We start from the raw sequence: 15811 nt of genomic DNA, 5'->3' as shown, positions 1-15811 counted from the left end.
GTTACCTATCCTTATGTGCCAGGCCCTACAGGGCATTACTTCAGCAAACACTCTCAGAGTACAGTGGCCACACACAAACAAAAGCAGGTTCCTTATACAATACAACTGTGCCAGCTCGCTTTTTGCTGTAGCAGAAAGGGCACAGTTTAAACACGGGGAGTTTACCATCCAATTCTGTCCTATATCACCTTCAGTCTGAAGGGATCCAAGCCTTTATCTCCCACCATGAAAATGCACCAGTTAAAGGGAGAATTTGAAACAACCAATACTCTTTACACAGTTGTTAAAATAATTGCCTGGGAGAGACAAAGCCTGAGCTCTAGCTTCTACTTCAGCATATTTGTACATTTTACACATGGTAACTAAATTCACAAACATATTGTACTGTTTCTTCAGGGACAGGGAGATGCAAGTCTCCCTTTCTCACACAGGAAACAAAATCCAAGTCCCCCATTTCTGGGTGAGCCTCTTCAAAGAGGGCTAAGGAACAAATAGTACATGACTTTCTTTAAAATTCATCTAAGAAAATAGATGGACCAGGAATCCTGGCAGCAGAGCTCAAAATTATGGAGAAATACAGGACCCCAACAAAGGCCTTTCCTAGCTCTGGATCTCCACATGTTCCAATGATAAATAATATGCCTGTCAAAAGTTAAGCTAAGAAGGAAAAGCTACTTTGAAAACAGACAAAGTAATATGGCGAACACAGTACTTGAAAGCATCATGGTGTTGTAGCTACAGGTCTCTAACTTACTATCTTTGATGAAGAGAAATGCACTTCTGCCAACAACCTGGAAGACTTTTCACACAGCACCAAAGGAGTCCTTGGGAAAGCTCTGACTGTGCTCTTGCTAGAAATAAACATCAAGCAAAAGTGTTAGTACACAGAGATCACTAGTTTTTCTTCTTCTCAGACATACTTACATCTCTATGTCAGACAGCCCCTTGGAGGGCTCTCCCCAGCCTGCTATTGGCAGGCAGCTGCTAACCCATGAGAAGAGCGTGGACCAAGAAGTGTGGCAAGAACACACAAGACCAAGCATAAGGAGGCAAAACACAAGCAGCAGGTGAATGTTCAAAGCACAGTGCAAGTTCTCTCAGATAGCAGATGAAAAGCTAGTCTCTGGATTTACTCCCTCACAAAGAACCCATTGGTTCTTCCACTATAAAATAGAAAGAGAGAGAGCATTGACTGTCTCAGACTAAAAGAGCAACATCTTTGTTTTGACACGTACTTTTTCACAGTGCTCATGGACTTCTCAACAATCCACACCAGCATCTCACAGTGGATCAGCAAACATACAAGGACAAGTCACAGTTGAAGGGGAAGAAGGCCTTCCATGTATGAAGCTGTCACTGACTAAATGCAAGCCATAAAGAAAAAATGCTGTTCCACTGGGATTTTAAAATGAGCCTTAATGGCTACTACGCATTACTTACTTAACAAGTTATACCAATCACAGGAGATACACCCTCTAAGCAGAAGTCATTCAGTACCAACATCTTCCCAGAGATAAGCAATGTGCAAGGAGATCAAATTTTTCCAGGTAGTGGGAGGTATCTACATTGCAAATAAGATGTTCCTGAAATATGAGTAAGCATGTCCAGGACTACTTTCCATTTAGCACCCACTTTCCAGCAAAGACAGAGCAATGCAGATCTCTGTGTGCACAAACAGTCCAACCAACTATCCCAGCTGCCTCCTGGAAGCGCAGCAGCACAAGCCACAGATTACACATATCAACCCTCTTGCACACCTCACCAGGTTAAAACTCACCACCATCATATCTTTTTTCATCATGCACAAGTTGCTCCAAGGGAAATTGTGATTTCTTTCTCTTTCCATGCCATCTTTCTCCTGCACCTTCTGCTTAAAGCACCAGGACTCTGAGAGCATCATTATCCCTATGAGCAATACAGCCAAAAAAATTGGAGACTGCAATGAACGCACACGAATACAAAACAGGTGCTCTGGGGAAACACTTTTGTCATCCATTCAGGTTTCAGTTGAAGCAGGTGCTGACTGTAAATGCATGGCTGCCCAGAGTGTCATGGTGAAAAGTGACTAGCACCCCTTCTGAGTGACAAGCCTGATCAGGTTGCAACCAACGCTGGCTGCCTCACATCTGCACCGGTACCTTCCCCACTGCAGACCGTCAGGATGAAGAGTCCCAACACTGGCTCCTTGTACTCTCTTTGCTAGGTGCGGCTCCTTTCCCAGCGACGCTCACTTCACACCTCACCCCTGCACAGGTTTAGCTGATTTCTCAGGAATTCCTGGTACAGACTACGATAAGACAGTCCAGACACGAGACATAAAAAGCATTGCACCCCATCCTGTTCATACCAGCTGAAGAACACTACAGACCCCGGGGCAGACAAGCCCTACCCACGAGGCGCTCTATCCGACTCTAACCCAGCCAGGGCTGTCAGAGGGAGCTCCAGCCCAGCGTGGAGCTGGCGGCACCAACGGGGAAGGGAAGCGGGCACGGGGCTGGGAACGGACCCGCGGGGATGTGCCCCGGGGCCCGGGAGCGAAGGCGCCGGGCAGACCCACGCAGAGCCCTCCGCTGCCCCTCTCCCACGCCCGGCCCCAGTCACGACTGCCAGCGGGCGCCTCGGGGCGGGTCCTTCCCATCGCCTCTTCCTCTCCCTCCGCCGCCGGGAGGGCACGTGAACGAGGGGAGCCCCCGCCGTTACCTGCCCGGTGATGCCGGTGATCAGAGCCACCTTCCTGCCGTTCATCTCCTCGCCGTCGTCTCCCGGCGCGGCGGCGGCGCAGCCACACGCCTCCTCCGCCGCGGGCCGTGCCATCCTCCCGGCAGCGGGCGCGTCCCAGGTGCGGAGGTACCCCGGAGCGGAGGCGCGGCCGCCGGGGCGAGGCTCGCGGCGCTGGGGGCGGGCACGGAGGGGAGGATGCCTGCCGGCACCCGGGGTTACCTGCGCTGCCCCGGCCGCCGCCGCCGCGGCATTTCCGCGCTCGCCGCCCGCCCGCGCTCCCGCCCCGCCCCGCCCCGCCCCGCGGCGGCCGCAGGTGCAGCCCCCCGCAGGCGCGCTCCCGCCGCGCAGCCGGGAGCGCGCCCCGCGCTCGGCACCGCTCCCGCCGTGCGGCCCGACCCCGCAGCCAATCAGGGGCCCCGGCGCTTCCCTAAAGGGGCGGGAGATGCGCCGGAAGCGAAAAGTGGCGCGGTGATTGGCGGAGAGCGGGCGGCGTGGGGCGTGGCCGGACGAGAAGGGGGAAGAAGAGGAGGAGGAAGAAGAAGAGGAGGAGGGGGAGCGAGGCTGCCCGACTTCCTGACCGCGTGTCGGGCCGGAGGATGCGCCGGCGGTACTACGTGAGGCGAGCGGGGCCGGGCGCACAGCGCCTCCCGCGGCGCGGAGGAGTCACCGAGGTACCGCCGCGGGGACCGCGCTGGAGGTCCCGAGCGTTCCCACTCTGGAAACACTTGGTTATAAACGGACCAAAGGCTTCTGGAAAAAGGGATTTACAACAAGTGTTTCGTCTTCTGATGAGGCACTGGGCCAGCACGGCTTTTACCGAGGCAGCAAGCAGGTCGCTGTATGTACAAGGAAGAAGGTGCCTGCCCATGATTTGCTGTTATTCCATGTAGGATTTCACATCCGTTCCCTCAATGCATGCTTGGATGATGGAGCCTCTGCATATGCGATGACCGTCGTACTGTTACTTCTTCTATTATTGTGCTACATGATCAAAAATTTTTCAATAACATCGAAAACCTGTAATATATTAAAAAAAAAAAAAAAACAAAAAACAAAAAAAAAAACCCACACAACCAAAACCTGAGTCTAGGAGCATGCTGCTCTTCAAATGGAACTGTACTCTCAAATTGTGAACACCTTCTTGCGTGCCGCTCCCCACTTTCTCGGTTTAAATTCCCTTCTTGCAGCCTCGCAGTCTGCGATGCCATGGCGTTGTATTACATCACGGTTACTTAGTTGCAGGATGTCATCCCAGTTGTACCATGTCTGCCTCCTGTTTCTGAAGCCTTTTCTGGACAAGCACATGAAGTTTTATCAAGTTGGCAACATCGGCTACTATTTGTGCAAAATGACTTAATCCCACTAAGTGCTTGTTTTATGGATGTTCAGTCTCAGATTCAGAGAGGAGGAGCACCTCACATGAGCTCCACCCTCTCCATTTTAAAATGACACAAGAAAATAAAAGGATATAAAGTTCTGAGAGTTTCAGGATTCCATATACCAGAAATGAGGCACAAACCTTTATTTGATTTGAGATTAGAGGGAGTTAGGAGCAAGTTTCCTTTCTTTACTTATTTACATACATTGCTCACTCTCCTGTTGTCTGAGCTGCATGGAACAGTGCATGAGCTATGGCCTTAAAATTTGTCCTTTATGGGGCCAGACAAGCTTGTCATTTCTCGCTTTCCTTGGCAGTCCATTTATTAGCTTGCTTTCTTTCTTGTATTGCTCAAAAAACTGGTGAGTCAGGCTGACAGTGTAAGTCCTGAAGTTGTGATAGAGGAGCCCCCATCCCTGGGGCCTACATGTGCAGTTAAGAGCCCTTTTTTGGTTACTTTCTCCAAACAGTATTTTTCCTACCCCAATTATCCAGTGTCCCACAAGAATTGCTTTTCAGATTCAGCATTTTCCTTGACTATTTCTCCCAAAAACACTCCACTGAGGAGGGAAGCTCGTTCACACCTTTCATAAATTGCCTGATTAATCAAGTGCATCACTTGACTGATGATCTTTACCTTTGGTTTTACTCTCAGGTGACAAGAACCTCCTGCTCTTCCCCTATTCAGAGCAGTAGGTCTCCTTCCTGCTCCATGGCTGAACTCCCAAGTGATTCAGAACAGAAGAGTCTGCAATCTGTTTCACTTCTGTAAGGGGAGCATCCCAGCCAGGCTTAGCTGAGAACACTTTACCAGGGTTCATACTTGTATTTTTGGTCAATAGTAATACTAGAAACAGGCAAGTGAAAGCAGACAGGGTGTAGCTCAGTTCATGTTCCAGCTGACTGAAGCTAAAAAGAAAAAAAAAAAAAAAGAAAAGAATAAAAACCAAAAAAGCCCCCTTTAACTTGTTTAAATTTCTGTCCCATTTATAAGTCTGGCAGTAGTAGTTACAGACACAGTTAGCCAGCTACGATAATCCTGCTAGGTCTGCCCCTGGCATGCACAGGCACATTCCAGGTTTAATGCACAAAGACTGTTCTGTCACCAAAGTCTCCCAAAGTACATTTACAGAAGAGACTGAAGGCTCAGTTGTGGCCCAGGTACCAGATTTTACCTAAGTTGCTCTGGTGTTGACAGCAATTTATGTCAGACTGCAGCTGCAAACTGGACCTGCAGCCTCCAGGGACTCCAGGATTAATATTCACTTTGAGTGCTAGGCTGCACTGATGTCTCCTTGCTGCCTCCAGCACCTGTACCATGGCATGTGCTACCTTACTTAGAGCTTTGTCTGCCCACCCTGTAATCACTTTCTCACATGTCTGTGTGCACCGAGCTCTGGCTTCTAAAACTGGCAAGGCCCCACGGAAAGAGGAGACAGCAGACTGATGCACATCTGCACCTCCAGCCCCCTTGGATCCCTGGAAGAGGAGATGCTTGTGTGAACATGGGTGTCCAGTGAAAGTTTTATGCCCAGTGAGTAAATGGTCTGACAAAGACTCAGGAGACACAAAGAACAGGATGTGCAGCATTACCTTTAAAGCTGCCACTCCAAGAACTGGGGGGAAAGAGATAGGACAGATGTGAAGAAATTCACTTGGTACTGGTGGATAAAAACAGGTATCTCAGGGAAGGAAGGGTGGAGAGCACAGCTAATTGAAGTTGAGTTGGTTAAATCAGGAAATAATGTAAAATGAACAAAGAAGAAGCAGAGAGAGAAAACTGGAGAGAAAATAAATGCTATTGAGAGTAAAGAAGAAAGGGGTAGGAGTAGAAAAGGACTGAAGTGTATTAGATTGCAAAAAATAGCACCTTAAATGCTAAAGAAAAGTGAAAAGGGAACATCTCAACCCTGAAATCTTATTGCACTTGAGTACCACATATATTGCAGTCCTGATGATCTCAATAGTTAAATGGGAATGTGACCACATTGCCTTTGAAATTTGGAAAGGTAACTATGTGTGATTTAAGGTGTCTTGTGAATCAGTTGTAAGTTATTGCAGGAAATAAGTAGCCTTTCTTCAGAAGTAGAAATAGCTGATTTAAAATGCTGGCTTTATTCACTGTAGGACAAAGGTATCCCTAATTTTATTACAATAGTAGCATCACTCATGCTAGAGCTGTGGTAAAAGTTGACACAATACCACTGCATCCTATTCTGAGCAGGAGTTAGAAGTTGTCATTGGACTGGGTGGAGCCCTCTTTCTCTGCATCATTCAATGCAGCAAAGGGGAAAACTGACTATTTTTGTTTTTTCTGGGGTTCTCCTGAATGATCCTCATCCAGTAGTTTAAGCAACTTGTGCATTATGGTGCTGTGAACTCCATTAAATAAGTGTCTATGGATCACAGAAGAATGCTGACTCCAACACATTTTACTTTGCTTATCTGCGGCTACCAAATACTTTGGATCCCGTCTCCAGCTGTGAAGTCCATGGTGGCATCTAGGGGTTGTTCACAACCCCACCAGGGCTGGTTGGGGAGTGCAGAAAAGGAGCCAATGGAGGATGAGTAGCTCATCCAAGTGCACTGTCCTTTCTGAGGAGCTTTTGGTTTATACAGGCAGGCAAGCAAGGTAGGCCCAGGATAAAGTACAGTAGAAATAGCTTCTTTTTCTGCTTTGTTGTTTTACAGTAATGGCATCAAATAGTTGTATTCATTGACTTCACAGAGCTAGGGAGCTGTGGAAAGCATGTGTAAAAGGAAAGAGGGGTGAGTCCCGGGGAGATCCATCACAATATGAAAGAAAGTGCAGATGTTGGCATGAGGGGAAAGAGCGCCAGATCTCATGAGGAAATAAATAGAAGTGAAGAATGGACAGAGACAAGAGGATGAATGGAGGGAGAGTCTCCTAATTGTTTTTCTAACTGTTTTCTTTAAGATTTGAGGGCACGTGGAGTGATCCACAGCTTCAATGCTCTGACATGGTGACTTAGCAGGTGGAGCAGAAATAGTAGGTTTCAAGTATGGTTCTGGAAAGTGAACCTCAAGGCCAGGGCCTGGGGATAAGCAGCACTTGGGAACCACTTGCTTCTTAGGTGGTTCTTTAGTATCTGACAAGTCTTGCACTTCCTAAAAGGCTGAATTTCTTTCCAAGAGGGCCTTCTCAGTGGAAGATGAAGTTGAGTCATCAGTGCTTCAACTCTGCAGTACAGAGGGGAGAAAATTCCTGGCAGTACTGACTCCCAGCTGGAGCTCTTTGTGTTCAGCATTTGTGGCCTGTGCCCAGCCCACAAAGTACTAACAGCCTCCTTTTCCTCTTCACAAAGGCTCACCTGCTTACTTTTGAAGGGGTGGGTAAGTGGTCAGACTTGCTAAATTCTGCGCAAAGATTCATCCTTTGAAGAGCAGAGACCCAATTCCTGTTGGTGCTGTCATGATGTGATTTTTACAGCACTCTGCACAGCCTGGTGTTTCAAAGGCAGAGCCAGTTCCAGTGCCATGTTTCTCTCTCACATCAGTCTCCAACACTACCAAGAAACTGTGCTACCCTGCAGTAAAACAGATGGAAGAGCAGCATCCAGGCTGAGCTTGGTGCCACTGTTTTATCCATCCTAAAAGTTTGTGTGTGGGAGACTCTGGAACAGCACCATGATCAGGCATGCAAGTCTCAGGCCCTCCTGTGCTTGGTGGAGGAACAGCACGGGCGTGAAGAAATGGGGATGCTGGCAGAGCTTCAGGCAGCATGGTGGGCTATGTTTGGTAGCTTCAGGCACATGGGCAGGGCTATGGTTAGCTGGAGCCTGGCCCTCTGCAACATCCCTAGGCAGAGGCTGATGATATGGGATTCTGGGCCATGAGCAGGGGTGGAGGAACCTGTTGGCAGGCAGAGACAGCCAGGGCTGTGGATACCTTTGGGGCTCGGATAGAGCAGCCAGGGATCCAAGCCAAGCTCTGACTCTAAAAGAAATACTGTTTTGTTTAAAAGAAGAATGGCAGTGACAGTCTAGTACCTCTCTGCTTGTGGTCCCCAAGCAAGTCAGCCCTTGGTGCAATGTGTTCCTCAAGCACACGGAAATAATTAACAAATGTTCCTTTGTATCTCAGCCAGCACTGGAGGTACCTAATTATGAACATTGTTTCTGTAAGAAACACCAAATAAATGTCCCTTTTCATTCCCAGCAGGGAGTAAAGAGCCATGAATACAAAAAGCATCAGGCCCAGCGATGTGTTAGCATATGCAATTGTCCCTCGCAGCTTTGTGAACTGATGCTAACTGGACTGCAGCCACTGGAGTTAAAACACCTGAGAGAAGAAACAGGTTTGTAACTGGAAGGAAAAGGAGAATTCTCTGTGCATGACTGATTAGAAACACTTTGCCCAATATGATTATTTCATTATGTACTAGGAGTCATGAGACCTTTACAGGAGATGTTGGCAGCTCTTTGAGAAGTGTAGTGATTGAAATTCAGAAAAGTATAAACGTATAATTTTGCTATACCTGACAAGCAAGTTTGCATATTTTAGAGAAGCTCACAAGGAGAGAAGCCGAATCCCAAATATCCAACTCCCTATGATGGTCTTCACATGCAGTGCTTCCAGCAGGATAGCAGTGATATGAAAATACACCGTACGGAATGAATGCTGTCAACATTTAATTGATATGTTTGAAAAACCACCAGAAATCACTGGGCCTGATGAGAATGAGAAACATCAATATAAAAATGTGACTGATTAAAATCTTATTTGTTGGATTTGGTTTCTTTTTTTCCGGAAGAGGGCATCAGAGAAGGAATAAAAAGTTATAAGATAAGCCTTGAAAGTCTGCCCAAAGAAAGAGAAAAAAGCAGCTACTGGAAGGCCAGGTTTTTCCCAAATGCCACAACTCATACACAGACAAATCCATGTATCTCTATCCAGTGCCCTGATGTGTACCAAGATTCATCTTTTTATTACAGACATTTTCTTTATGGGGAGTAAGTTTCAACAATGCGGAGTTTGTACTCCCATTGGAATTCTTTATTCCACTTACTAATGTGAATGAGGACATCAGGGATTGCTGCTCTGGAAAGACATCAGAATACAGTACATTCTGTTCTTTCTTACATAAATTCTTTATTTTCTTGGCCTTCCGTAAATATAGTCTAATATACACCCAAATCCTTACATTAATCTTGTCCAAAAGACTTCTAATCACAAAAGAAAACGACAACCCTGTATTTCTCACACTATAAAAAAAGACCACCTTGGGAAAAAAACAATGCACTCACAGAGTGGTATGGTGTCTGTTAAGAGAATTCCCATTAAGCAAATGTTAGCTATTCAATGAATTAACTGAAATGGGGTGGGAAGTCAGCATCTGTTCCTTGTCACTGAGCTCAGGGCTATAGCAGAGAGCAAAAAAAGAAGTGAGTTATAAAAATTTTTAGCAGGAAAATGAAAAGAAATCACTGTCCTGTAATCTGGATTATTTTTTTGGAAGGTGGGTCAAAATACCTGTGGTTGCTTTTCCAAATTGTCTCCCAACTCATAGAACACATGAGTAGAATGTAAGAGACACAAGATACAGACCAGAGAGGACTCTGCTTTTCTGGAACTGTGTTGTTTTGTAATAGCATATGTATTTGGCTCGATATATGTTATTCACACTTTTCTATGTATCCTTTTGCATTTTATTTGTGGCTAAGTGTAAGGTAAGAATTAATGCTGTTGTTTTAACATGTGTATTTCAAGTGGGTAAAAGCTATCCCACAGCCTTGTGTGCCTGGGACAAATTGTTCTGTGATTAGTTGTGGCCAAACCCAGAAGAATTATATGCAAAATTACTTCTTTATTACCCCATTAGAATGCATTAACTGTTTGCTAGGTGCTGACAGAGTCAGACCCTGGTAGCACTTCTTTTGATTTGTCACAAACTATGCTGGCTGTGAACCAACAAACAGAGCGTGCTGGAGCTGGTCAAAGAGGAATGTGGGTGCCAGTGATGGGAAAATGACAGAATTCACATTTCCTTGGGACTAGAAAGAGGCAACACTACAGTAAAAGTCAACAGGATTTCAGGAGGACAGATTTCAGTTATCCAGAGAGTCGTTAGGTAACATTTCCTGGAAGGCTGATCTAAGGTAAAAAAGGGAATTTAAAAAGAAATCATGTACCATGAAAGAAATTATATTAAAGGTGCAACTGCAAACTTTCCAGGTGCAGGCAATGGTCAGGAAGCAGAGTAAGTGGCCAACTTAGTTATATCCCTTTGATCACTAACATGGGAGGAAATTATATAGGAAGTAGAAACTGTATCAGAGTACTAAAGATTATTTTCAACAGCACACAAGAGCAACATCAGATAGGCCAGCGAGATGATAGTCCTGGCAACTATTGCTTGTGAAATCCTTCTGCCAGTGCATTAATAATAGGAAAAAACAGAGTTAATGAACTACTCAATGGAAGAGTAATTATGAGCAAATGACATTGAAAGACAGATTATTTAATGTCTTTTTGCTGAAATGTGACTGACAGTTAATATCCATAGCAAAGGAATGGATCATTGCAAGGTGGTGTTTTCTTTAACAGTCTAGAAGATGGAATAGAGGGATTTCTGTGAGGCTAAGTGGGAATGTAAATAAGTTAGATTAGAAAAAAAAATTATCTCCAATAAAATGGTCTGTGGGAAAAATATTAATTCTACAGGGACTAATTCAAAATAGTGCATTTTGGTGAGGGGGTTGTGGAACTAATCAGTTTAAAAACCACAGGATAAGGAGCCTTGATGTAGAAATAAGTACAGGACTTTTAATGGAGCCAACAAAAGCAAATTGTTACTGAAATGAGAAAACACAGTACAGATACAAGTATAATCTATAAGTAGGTGAAGTAATACTGATGCATGATTTGGTGTTAGGGTCTCAAATAGTGCACATCCTGCACTGTGTTTGTTGCAGGATGTTCAGAAGATAGAGGACAGCCATAAAAATTACCAAATTCTAAAAAATTTGAAAGCAAAGTTTGGGAAAAAAGTGGAGTCTTTTAGCATAGGAGTGAATGATACTGTCCAGGAAGGAAGGACCAAGACAGTCTTCAAATGCATTAAGAAGCTGCTACAGAAACTTAGGGAGTAATCTATTTTCTGTCCTCTTTATGGATAGGGCAAAATATAGTAGAATTTTAAGTTCAAGAATTTGCTCCACTGGAATAGATCGTATAGGCAGCTCATGACAGGCTCGCAATTTAGTTCCCTGATAACAGACTAGATGAATATTTATCAGGAATGACCTGCAACAGTTGCCCTTGGCCTGGATAAGTGACATTCTACTTGATGCTTCAAGGATGCCTTCAGCCTTACAGTATTTTGATAGGAGTGGGATCTTGACCTCCACAGGGTCAATACCAAAGAATCCCACTGAATTTCCACAAATCCTCAAGTGCCAGGCAGGCTTTCATAAATGGCACTAGCTAATCCTACAGCAGCCAAAGGTGTATTGTGCTCTCCTGCTCTTAGTGGACTTCTCAGGATTACGCAGGTAGCAGAGCTGCAATTAGAGTGTGGGAGACTGTGTCCCATAGATTACTCTTGTCTCACACAGGTCATTACTTCCCTGTTGCTTGACACCATGCTGTTTTTTCAGCCATAAATTTGATAACTGAACAAAGACTTGTGACAAGTCTGAGGGAGTAGCACGGGTGAGGCTGGGAGGCAAGGGCTATATCCAGGTTGGCTGGGCAGCAATTTCACTGACAAGGGATGCAGTACTACAGCAACCAGAAACAAAGAGCGGAGCACATCCTGTGGTAGTAACCAGGGTTAGTCAAGTCTAGTTCACCAGGCAAGTCTATAGCAATGAGGCAAAGCCAAGGACAAGCCAGAATATCTAGTCTGCAAGCCAGAGCCAGTGTCCAAATCAGTGAGGCACATGGCCAGGCACAGAGATCATGGGTGAGTGCCTTGGCTTGAACAGACCTCCTAAGCTGAGGGGACCAGATCCCTACTTCCTCAGCTTTTTCTCACCTGATTCCTTCCCCAGTAGGGTTCCAAGGTTCCAAGCAAGGGCACCAGATCTGAGCTGGCCTCAGGGACCAGCTGGGTAGGGCAGCGCCTTTACAATACAGACAAAAACATTTGCCACAGCACCAAAAAAAGTGAATTCCCCACCTCTCAGAATGACAGATCCATATTGCATTGTAAAAGATAGCCAGGCACTGATGAAAGACACAGTTCAAGGGAAAAAAAAAAAAAAAAAAAACAAACCAAAAAAAAACCACCACCCAAACATGTTTTCAACCTCAGTGGCTAGTTTTAACCAGCTCATACTCTCAAGGCTTTTGCCCTAAGAAATGGGTATGTTGTTTGGTTTGGTGATTTGCTTATGTTTTGTTTTATTTTGTTGTTTTGTTTTGTTTTTATAGAGCAGATTAGCAGTGACATTTCTGATACTCTCATTTCTGGCTTCTCTGTGCTCAAGAGACCAGATCTGCTAATGACAATACTCCTTCCAAAACATTTTTTGTTTTGTAGAATTCACTGCTACACCCACAACCTCCCTGAGTGTAATTGAGGTGGTCACCACTTTTTATTGCTGCAGCCCCTTTGTCCAGCAGCAAAGGACCCCCAAATAATCTGGCCCAAAATGTTCAGTATTTAATTTTTTACAGTCACTACATGATTATTGGAACAAAAAAGTTTTCTTGGTTAACTGAGGAAAGATTTGTTTGGCAGGACTTGAGCCATCATGCTAAAGGGTTTGACTATAGCCCTGGTGACACAATTGGCCCATGTGTGCGAGGAAGTGACAGCATCAGCTGCATCCCACCTCCAACTCTACCAACAAATCTGACCATTTTGGAGACTATAATTACTTGATCATCTTTGTCAGATGATTTCTCTGACTCATATGTTATGGACTATGAGGTAGTGTCTCTGCCTTCTGGATCAAATTAGCCATTGGTGTGGCTAAGCCAGATGGTTAATAGAAGTATCTGCTTAATTCTGGTGGTTAATCTTTGAATACCACCCTGCTCATCATCCTGTTCTCTTTTCCTTCCAGGGTGTTTCTGAAGAGCTGTCTCTTCTGGCCAGACAAAGAGCAACTGTACAGAAATCCCTATGGCTTGGGTAGAAGGGTGTGCTTTTGCAGGCATGCTTTGCCTCTCAAACCAAGCTATTAAACTCACTGAGTCAAACAAGGAAAGGTATTTCACCAGACCTCAAGAAAGTTCCTGTAACCTCTTCAGGATAAGCACTGTTTTGGCTTTGGGAAAATAAGAACTGAGGGACAGAAAGAAGGAAAAGGAAGAGATATACAGGAGAAAACTGATTAACCAAGATGGGGCTTCTCTGTCACACATACAGGGACCTCATCCAAAATTATAGAGGCTTTATTCTCACTGGTGGCAACTGAACTAGCATTTATTTAAATGCAAACATGTATCAAGCAATTCTGCTTTCTGCAGAATTGGGTGGCCTGCCAGGACAGAGCTTCAGGACTAGCCTCAAGCTTCTTTGGATAAATCTTGCTTTTTTCCATTCCCAACATCACCTCTGCTTTGAACACCTAGGGATGTTTCTAGTTGCCTGCTGGCAAAATGGCACTGGAAAGAAATTTGTTAAATTAGCACTTCTTGCTGCCAGAAAATTTTTTGACTGCAAGGTGGGAATGTGAGAAACCTCCCACTCTGCACATGGGGCACACATTTGGCTGCTATGCTCCACTGGAAAAAATCTGCTGTAATTTCAAACAGAAACCACAGAGGTCTGACAAAGCCTGTAGGAAACTCCTGGAACTTTTAACCAAATTGTTACTGTGTTTCTAAGTGGTTGACTTTATGTGCTAGCCTGCATTGCTTGTCTAGCAAAGTCCTTATGGTATCCAACCAAACTTCCCATTGACTAGGATGAGATGGCCAGCAATGCACACTATAACAATGTAAAGGACAGGATCTACACAGAAAAGACTATTTAGATTTTTTTGTGGTCTCCATTTTTCCAAACAGGATTCCACGCCCACCTTTTTACCATGTTTTTCTTTCAGCAAATTTCTGGCAGGTTCAACCTTCACCCAGAGAAATTGAGACCTCATTTAAAAAATAGGAATCAAATTATTGGCTGTAAATAATGAGGTTATGTTTATAATCTTTTTTATTATAAGACAGCAAGGTGTCTTCCTTTAGGTTCCAAGTGTCTCAATCCTCAACACAGCTGGAACAGCCAGGCTTGCTCCTTGGGTTCTAGTGGATGTACATGCTTAGGGGAAGAATTGCAGGCCTGGACTCCGCATCACACCTGCAGCAGCAAACACAGTGGTCCAGATTTATCACTTCCTGAGCTCCATGAGCTTTGAATCAGATTCTCTCTCAAGATCATCAGAGGAGTAATCAACGAAAACTACAGTAACCAAAACACTGTTTGGCAGGCTGAATAAAAAGTAATAAGTAACCTCATTTCATCAACCCTAACATCAGTGCAGTCATTTAAACGCTGAGACTGTGAACCAGAAGGTTGGAAGCAAACTACTCCAGTCAATTGAAAGACATTCACTAAGGTAAATGGCTTTGTATCAAGCTTTTACTGGATAGAGCTATAAAATATTTCCTCCAGAAGTTCTGCAGGCTATTTTAGTCTATCCACACTGTGGGGAAGGAAACTAGAAAACAATAGCTGGCCAGTCCAGGAGAAAATACATAAATATGGGCAATGGAAACACAGCAAGGTAAAATCACATTGGTATATAGCCAAAGTATGATCAGTATGCTTAACTGCAGCTTGTAGACTGCTCTCCAGTGGCTGCTTAGTTGTACAGATTTGTAACTCTGCATGGAAGTTCTGCAGGGTGTGTAGCATTTCTGAAAAAAAAAATTAAAATGAATCCTAGATTAGATATTGTTAAAACAGCAAATTAAAGCTGAAGTTCTAAAAATAGTCAAAGTATAAAGTATCAAGCATACGGCATCCCATTTCTGTTAAAAGGAGAGTCTTTATTTTAATCTCTTAAAAAGTGCATTCAATCAGCCTGCCAGAAAAGCCAGAAAGATGTTTGTACTTTTGAATCTGGATATCAGCACCTAATATATTTCTAGTTAAATTATTACGTAACTTAATTTATTGTATTAATAAAACACAAAGGATTCAAATCAACTTGCACAATGTCTAAGTGTGAGTGATTCACTCTTTCAGTCTGTTGAGTTTGAATCTTGTTTTAACACCAGCCACATCTTTTTTTTTCAGCTAGAATAGAAGTGGTTTATATTACTCTGTTAATTATGTGAGCCTTTAAAACTGTGGTTTGGAAAACATGACACATCTGAGGTATTTGTGCAAATTAAGGGATTAATGACAAAGAGCTGCTTTCTTTGTTTTTAAATGGAGTCCTTGAAAGGAGTCTGCATGCATGAGGTGGAGCTGAACCAGGACTGGTGTGTTTATATGCATTCCCCTCCCTCCTCTTTCCCCATGCTTTCTCCTCAGCAAGATACAGATCATCTTATGAGCCTCATGGGTGACAGCTGGCTGGCAGGTTACCTCCTTGCTCACCTGAGCATATCCTCGAAGCTAAAACCTAGTTCTCAGGTGCTAAAAAAGAACACATATGTACCAACATATGTACTCAAGTGTGTAAATAAAAATAACAGCTTTGTCCCTCTTTATCTTTCAAAAAATGATTGCTTGCCTTACTGGAGGCCAAAACACAAACTGTGCTTTAGCCAAATAAAAGTTATTGAGCTCAA

The 15811-nt window shown here is 44.3% G+C and overlaps 1 protein-coding gene across 3 annotated transcripts in view; it reads right to left on the bottom strand.

Moving 5' to 3' along the window:
• GMDS (GDP-mannose 4,6-dehydratase) overlaps positions 1-3000 on the bottom strand; it is a 405091-nt gene extending 402091 nt beyond the window's left edge. Inside the window, exon 1 of one of the 3 annotated variants that reach the window (XM_068198267.1) lies at positions 2701-3000. In XM_068198267.1, coding sequence (XP_068054368.1) covers positions 2701-2814 — 114 coding nt within the window. In that variant the 5' untranslated portion in view covers positions 2815-3000. Of the gene's footprint in view, positions 1-754; positions 1663-1777; positions 1916-2700 lie in introns of those variants that run through there. The other 2 variants (XM_068198258.1, XM_068198276.1) reach the window with 2 other exon arrangements.
• Between the last annotated feature and the right edge of the window lie 12811 nt (positions 3001-15811).

Source organism: Anomalospiza imberbis, chromosome 1 (genome assembly GCF_031753505.1).
Source record: "Anomalospiza imberbis isolate Cuckoo-Finch-1a 21T00152 chromosome 1, ASM3175350v1, whole genome shotgun sequence".
In the NCBI taxonomy this organism is placed as follows: Eukaryota; Metazoa; Chordata; class Aves; order Passeriformes; family Viduidae; genus Anomalospiza; species Anomalospiza imberbis.
Note: the sequence above shows the minus strand (reverse complement) of the source record. Positions and strands in the feature narration are given on the sequence as shown.